General features: G+C 36.3%; 1 protein-coding gene across 1 annotated transcript; it reads left to right on the forward strand.

Annotated features, from left to right (window-relative positions):
• Positions 1–7,091: 7,091 nt before the first annotated feature.
• Positions 7,092–7,630, forward strand: LOZ57_006869 (uncharacterized protein; the record flags this gene model as incomplete). Its single annotated transcript, XM_049255884.1, has 2 exons — positions 7,092–7,319; positions 7,367–7,630. The coding sequence occupies 2 exons, from the start codon at positions 7,092–7,094 to the stop codon at positions 7,628–7,630; spliced, it is 492 nt and encodes a 163-aa protein (XP_049105141.1).
• Positions 7,631–8,282: the final 652 nt, after the last annotated feature.

Genomic DNA, 8,282 nt, shown 5'->3' on the forward strand with positions numbered 1-8,282 from the left:
TATAAAAATTGCTGAGTATTACTAGATGAATCATGAGAAATGACAGTCACTACAGCAATTATATTACAATCACAGAGAAGCTGTCACTCTTGCTGTGATCTTACTGTCACATCTACATCTAGAAACTGAGATTGAATTAAGACTTCATGCTGCAGTCTCCTTACATTCATCACATCAAAAAGAGATTTTGTACAAAATTGTTACAATCACAGTGGAGCTGTCACTCTCACTGTGATCTTAATCACATCAACATCTTGAGAATCAAGACTTGTGAAGAGAAAGAAATCTGTAAGACTCTGTGCTGTGGTCTTCTTACATTCATCTCATCATCTAAAAGAGATTCATAAAATCTTTTTGATGCTTAGATGATCATGCTTCATGGCATCTGGGGTTTGTAAACTCTGTGACTGATCACATGATCACACTAGCAAAGCTGAACACACAAAATCTGCCACAGATGCTTCTTTATGAAGATCAGTGGCAACATATCTAGAGACTCTAGATACTGTTGTAGCAATACAAGTTATCTCTCTCTCTCTCATGCTTAGATCTCTTTGTAACCACTTCTCACTCAATCTAATCTCATTTATGAAGACTGTAAGCCATTGTCAAGTTATCTGCAACCATTCAATCCTCACACACAGAAGTTCACTTAACTTCTTTTTCTATCTCAGAGTTACAAACTCTGACAGACAATGTGATTGAAAAAACAGCTTGTAGTTCTGACAACTTCAATTGCTTGATGTTCATTTTATTCACAGACTGCTTCTCAAATCTCTATTTCTTCTTTGGCTTGATGCACTTATCTGCATAGTGATCAGTCTCATCACAATTATAGCTAGCATTTTTATCTGATTTTTCTCTTCACTTTGAGTTTGTAAACTGAGAATTAAAGATTCTTTGGTGTTGGTTTTTTTTCTGTTGTGATGAGGTTCAGATCTTGTTTCTGTAACTCTGACCTCATGATTCACAGACTTAATTTGAATAGAATGGTGTTCCATCACAGTTGATGTTTGTCTTTGAGATGGATTATGACTTTGGGTTGAGAGTGAAACTCTTAACACTAGCTTGTAATTGCATTGCAACTGTCTGAATCTCATTCAGTTTCTCTGAGAGATTCTTCTGTTCATCCAGCTTATTATGCATAGATTTGTTGTATTGTCATAGAAAAAGATGTTTGATGAACTTATTCACACTCTGTGTCTTTTCATTCACTTATTGCAAATGTTGTTGAAATTGTTGCAATCAGTCAAAGTCTGATTCATCATCTCTTTTATGAAGATGAAAAAGATTTCTTCAGACCAATTGAGTTCAGTTTTCAGAATCATCTAGTTGTAAAAGTAGAAATTATTTAAGTTTAGTTCAGATGTTTAGAGTAGAGTTCTGAGCTGAGTGTGATTCTCAAAAATCTTTCTCATTATAGTTCAACTCTGTGACTGCATACTTCAGAGTTTCATTGTTGTTCAGATCACTAGCATCTCAGATGAATTCTATTTGAAAGATAAACTGTTGATAGACTGCATAGTTCTTGATTTAATAATTGATTTTATGTTGTGAGAGCTTGATGACTGAACTCTTCTTTGAAGAATTTAAGTTAGAGATCAGAACATTAAATGATTCTGTTCATTCATACTTTCTATTCAGAGTTTGTAAACTCTTCTGTAGTTTTTGAATTCTTTTCATGAGATGTATTCACTCTCTTAAATTCTCAAGAAATTCTGTATTCTCTGAGAATAACTTCTCAGTCTGAATTATGCTTTCATTCAGATTTATCATCACACTCAGTGTCTTGACTAACTCTGATACTGAGAAAAGAGTTGAGAATTCAGTTTGGTCTTAGTTGTTCTGTCTTATAAAAATCATTGTTGGGCCATCTGCTTATTTAAGTGGCAAACTGTGAGGATCAGATGATTGCAGATAACATGACAATGACTTATAGTCTTCATAAATGAGATTAGATTGGGCAAGAGATGATTACAAAGAGATATAAGCATGAGAGAGAGAGAGATAGCATGATCAGCTTACTGATTTTTCAAGCTGTTATGTAGCCATTACCATCACCTCATAGTTTCAACATTGGCTACAGTAACTACTACATATTTTAACTACTATGTAGTAAGAGCTCACTACATTGAATCTACTATATGGTAATAACAACATTTTTAAATCTAACAAGAAAATGATCAGCAGGTGAAAAATTTTCATTCATCTTTTTCAAATCTCTAAGTCACTTACTAACTCCCTTCTACAGTAGAAGTCTACACAAGTTTCTACTATTCTACTAGTCTAGCTAGTAGATGATTCTCTACAATCCCTACTAGCTAGACTAGCAGGCAATTTCTACTATTCTACTAGCTAGGCTAGCAGGCAATTTCTTCTATTCTACTAGCTAGGCTAGCAGGTGATTCTCTACAATTTGTACTAGCTAGACTAGTAGGCAATTCTCTACAATTCTACTAGCTAGGCTAGCAGGCGATTTCTACTATCCTACTAGCTAGGCTAGCAGGTGATTTCTACTATTCTACTAGCTAGACTAGCAGGCAATTTCTACTATCCTACTAGCCTAGCTAGTAGGTGATTTTTACTACTGTTTTCATAGTTTTTGTGAACTTAGAAATTTTCTGGAAGGTTCTTTGTATGTAGGTGTAATTGTACTTGTGGTAGAAATAGCTAGCTGTACTTCAATACAAAACATTACTAAAGTTAAATACACTTAATCAAGTTAACTTCAATTAACTCTATGCAAGACAACATTGCAAATACTGACTCAAGTTGTGGCAACCAACAAAGGTAATATTATGCAATTGTAGTTTCAATGTTGTGCTGAGTTACTACATAGTGGTTACCCATGGCTATGTTGCCAGTACCATAACATTACAGTATTTCACAGATCTGGAATTTCAGTATGCATTCTGGTATGGGTCACCTGACATGTCACCTGACTTCTGCTCAACACCATAGCAGAATCCTGGATTTCTGCACTACCATCAGGTTACTGATTTTCTGAGCTGTTATGTAGCCATTACCACCACATTGTAGTGCCAATGTTGGTGTCAGTAATTACTACATATTTCCAACTCAATATAGTGAGCATGCACTATGTTGAGCACATCAATACATTGAGCTTCTTACTATCAAGTTGCAACAGTATTCTGAAGGAGATTCATTCAAGATAAGATAACTAAACTAACACAATAAACTCATCCACCCACCTGAAAAGCTGTAAACAAAGACAAAAAGATCCCACTCACTCATTCAGACAACAAAATATGATCATCTAGTGACCACTGGAGTTGCCATCTTCATTATTGCCTAAAAAGACATTGAAATTCAGAGCAGGGGAAGATGATGAGCAACAGAGCAGTGACAGAGAGAGCATATACTCACTGATGAGAATGATGTCAATAGCAGCAAACATCTGCTGCACTGGCAGCAGACACAATTTCAATGAGACAGAAGAGAAGTCTGAAGACACATGAGATGATGTTTCATGAAAACTGAAATTGAAATTCTGTTGATATTGTGAGAAGAAGACAGCTGAAGACCCATCATGCTTTCTCTTCTTGAGCAATTCTCAGTATTCAGTTAAGTTGCATGATTCTTCATGAGACTACTTACCATGCCAGAAGCAGCAGAGAACTCAGCACAATGCACATTTAATTCAGCAGTCAATTTGACCACAGCATCTCAAATATTCTACTGCACTTTCAGCTCACTTTAATCATCAATCTCTACAGAAAAGTGAACTTATCTTGACAACATAAAGAATGATCTCAAGAAGATTCTTTTGCTTCTGCAAAACTCCAGAATCTCAATTGATGAGAACAGCAGCAGTAACATTGAGAGAGATGAAAGCAGAGAAGAAAGAGTCTTCTGCAGTCTTAATAGCTTCAAGTAAACTATCTACTTAATGACTTATATTCTCAAGTAAAATTTTTTTTGCAGCTCTATTAATGGTTGCATTATAATTTTTGTGCACATCAAGAAGACTCACAATAAGTTTATGAAAACAGTCATCAACAGCCACACAGCTCTTCTTTGTCAACACACAGTTTGAACATGTCTTATTTGAGATCTCCACACAAGAACAAATCTTATCCATATGAGCAGTATATACTCATTTCACACAATTTGTGCAGAGTGTCTTCATCTTCTCCTTGTCAGTCTTGCAGCTGCAGAAGATGAGTGAGAATGACACCAAAAAAGCAGTGACTCTTTGTCTTGGAGACATTTCTATATATCATTAGTCTACATGTCTATCATTTATTTGAGTTGTTTTACTTACTGCAAAGCAGACTGGAATTCCAAAATAGATATTCTGTATCATGTCAGTTATATTCCTACTAAAAGGGGTGATCTCAGTTTCCTATCAACAAGACAGCAGAGTCAATTAATATTTGATTACTATTCTGTTAGTCTTTTCTATATCCAGATCTTTCTTCAAGTTAGCTTACTTACAATACAGAGCAGGTGCAGGCCAATAGATATGTGATTACTTTATATCATTAGTTATACAATATCTTCAATGGTGAGTTGGTAACTTACATTGCAGAGCAGGACTGGGGGCAGGGACAGAGCAATAAAAATGTGATTGCTATATTAAGTCAGCTTGGCCTCATGTTTTTATCACCCTCATCTCTTTGGATCTACCAAACAGTGTGAGGTGGGCAGGTGGGGCAAGACTATTCATATATAGTCAGTTCCATGAATACTTGCATTCTGTTCTTTGTATACTACTTACCAGTGGGTCAGTCAGGGGGGCAGGGGGCAGGCCAATGGAGAAGTGTTGGCTTGGGAGAGAGAAAAGAAAGAGAGAGAGGTTAGGAGATTTGTGTGCAAATTTATAGCTGGTGCAGAAACACACTATTGTGAATTTCCTAATTGGAATGTGTTGTGATATGGGTCTATGTTATTCTGGAATTCTGACTAACTATCATCCATATTGGCTATCCCATATGGATTATGTGTTTACAAATTGATTTTGAACTTGAAGCCCACATTTAGTGAGTCAAGAATCAGATCCATGTATACAATTGTTAATGAATTCTCATTCTAGTATATATTAAACTGAAATCTAACTATTTTGTTTTATAAAACCCAGAGTTCTCAAGGAACCCACCATGTGTTACTTAAGAATAGACATATTAAAACCAGAGTTCTTGAGAAATTCATGGTGGGTTTCTTGAGAATACTGATAAAACATATCAAATCCAGAGTTCTCAAGAAATCCACCATGTGTTCTTGAGAATAGACACATCAAAACCAGAGTTCTCAAGAAATACACAGTGGGTTTCTTGAGAACACACATATGAACTTTGACATGCAGTCAACAATCTCAGAACCTGCATGCCTTCTTTCTCCAGAGTGTCAGATTATTGACAGTCTTGTGCTGTTCAGTAGCTCAAGCTTTGTCAGTGGTCTCAGTTTCAAACACTGATGGTTTCTCATTATGCTGACCATCATCATCATGCACAGACACTGTGGTTTCAGTGGTTGGCATAGAAGTGGTTGGCATAGAAGTGGTTGACATAGAAGCTGTTGGTGTAGAAGTCTGGATCTTCTGGCATGGGACCAACATTGCATTTTCACTTACTGATGTCAACAGTGTTCTTGTGAATGTTCTTGACAGAATTTTCAATGTCAATGTTGTCTCTGTTGACATCTCACTTGTGTATATAATGACTCTGAATGTCTTGCACAGTCTTCTGCTTAGAGCTCCAAAGTCATTTTGCTACAGTACAGCAATGTCAGACATCTTTGTAATGATGCATTAGAAGACATGGACTGCATTATGATCTTCAACAGATCTCTTGGCTTTTGAAATATCAAGATATTTTTTCATGCACACAATCATATTTGCATACAATTCTATGGCACATTAGGCTTACAATCCAGTCCACAGACTAATAGAGTTTTCAACTCATGGTGTATATATCATTTTCCCCACACCAAACATTTATTGTAGTCAAGAACTGGTGCAATCCAATAGAACATTCATAGAAAGAAATTCAGTTCAAAGTTTCAAATAAAATATGAAACCAGCTTAGATGTGTCTGTTACATTATGAATGCCAGTCTCTGGATCATCCATGCAGCTTAGTTCCATGATTCCTTGATGTTACAATCTGTATTTGAAGTCATTATTTGATGGGATTTCAAAGATCAGTTGATTATCTACTTTGGCATGTTTGATGCTACCACACTTTCAGTTCTTGGTTATATCTCTTGCACATCAGTCATGCTTAGAGACAAAATACTTACCCCTGCACATTATATCAAGAGGCTGGAATATATTTGTCACCAGATCTGAAATGTCATCATTGCACAGACAAATAAAATAATTCCACCACAGTGCCTTCAGCAATTTCTTTTCTTTGACTGAGGCTTTCTTACTGTATAGATGAATCAGAGTTAGAAGATAGATCACATCTGATGGCTTCTCAGCAAGACACTTCTGCAGAAAAGTCATCAGATCTTCTTTGCAGAGTGACTTGTTGAACTCTGAATCAGACTCAGTTGGAATATTCTCTGAAGATTCTGAAAAACTCTCAAGAAGATTCTGACTCTGTTGGATAGAAGAACAGTTCAGAGAGACTGGCATGACAGATTTTCAATAACAATATAAGATATCACTGAATAGAAAATAAATGCTGATGCTGATGCTATTCTGAATGACTTCAGATAGTGCTTTTATATTCACTGAGCTTCTATGTGAAATTCTGAAAATATCTGCCCCTGACTTTAGCACTCAAAATGAGTTCATTCAATCAACATATGTTATGCTGAATCTTTGCTGCATGTATGCCAGTGGGTCAATTGAATCAATAGTTGATTGATTGAGTTGAGTGCTGCATCATTCAATGTCTGACTGCATGCTTTCTCTCTTTATAAAACTCATCACAGCTCTCTCCCCCAGTCTTTCTTTTTTTTTTTTTTCTTTCACTATCCATGGATTGCTGCTGGTATTCTGTACATTGCCACTGATATTCCAATGTTGCACTACCTCAATGTGATATCCACTACATTGAGACAATGTCTTGCAGACACTTCAGTCATCTATGGGGCTTTTTTTTCTTTAAGTCACTGATTAATATGCATGCAGAGCAGCAAATCACTTTGTTGGTCAACTCAGATTCTCAGGCATTGTTCATTGAGTCAGACTCTCAACTGCCATTTTTCAATTCAGATTTTCAGCTGCCATTCACTGAACCAGACTCTCAACTGTCATTCACTGAATCAGACTCTCAAGTAATTGAATGCACTTCTGTGGACATCTGCATCTTCAGAGATCTGATAGACAATGAAGAACATAGCATCACAGTATGTGTCCATTCTTCTTTATTGTGTGACTAGCTAATTGTTATCAGGCTAGCACTGCATCTGATCAATCAGACACTGAGTCTGAACCAGAAGATGTTGTCATTCAAGACATCTTGAAGAAGATACTGCATGACATGAGAGAGTCATCTGATTCTATTAATCTCATTTCACAATCTGAAACTTCTTTCAAGCATATCAGTATGTGTCAGAATGAGGCTGTGGAGAATCAGAAGACCAAATTCAACATGATTAAGACATCAGTAAGTGTTAGTGAAGATGCTGATCAGTTTATGATTGTGTTAAGTCTCTGATGTGAATATACAGAGATCTTCTGTGAACACTACAAAGCTTTATTGAAAGTGCTTGACCTTCTCAACAGCATACATGCAATTAAAGATCTGTCAAAAGAGTTGAGTGCATTGAAAAGTAAATGCAGATCTTGATTTTCTGCTGCTTTCATCAATCAGATCTCTATTGCAGTTATTTCTGCAAAGATGTCAACATTTTCTGTCCAAGTCAGTATTCTGAAAGACTCTGTGCCCCAAATCAATCTTTTCTTTCAGAACTCAGTTGTGCTTGTCACTGCATTGATCTGTTCATCAGTTTTCCATCAAAGAATTCATATTGACATGGCAGAGTTTGTTGACAAGCCAACTGAACTCTGGCAGTTCATCAGCTGAAATAGCTCAATACAATGCTCCTCTGAGAACTTTGCTAGATATTCCAATGAAGATCTAATATTTCTGTCAGACACTGTTAGTTTCAAATGTGACCATCTCAGCTGTACATGTCAGCAGAAAATATCTCTCTTGCATGTTGACTAAATTCTGTTCATTGATTGAGATCAGAGAACTGATGCTTGCTGACAAGAAGACATTCTTCTTCATGTTCAGCATGCATTTAATCAGTGTATTCTGCTCTTCTTCTATCTGAGCATCAGAGACAGAGTGTCTTTTATGTTTA

Source organism: Ophidiomyces ophidiicola, assembly GCF_022830035.1.
Source record: "Ophidiomyces ophidiicola strain CBS 122913 chromosome Unknown scaffold_65, whole genome shotgun sequence".
NCBI classification, from domain to species: domain Eukaryota; kingdom Fungi; phylum Ascomycota; class Eurotiomycetes; order Onygenales; family Onygenaceae; genus Ophidiomyces; species Ophidiomyces ophidiicola.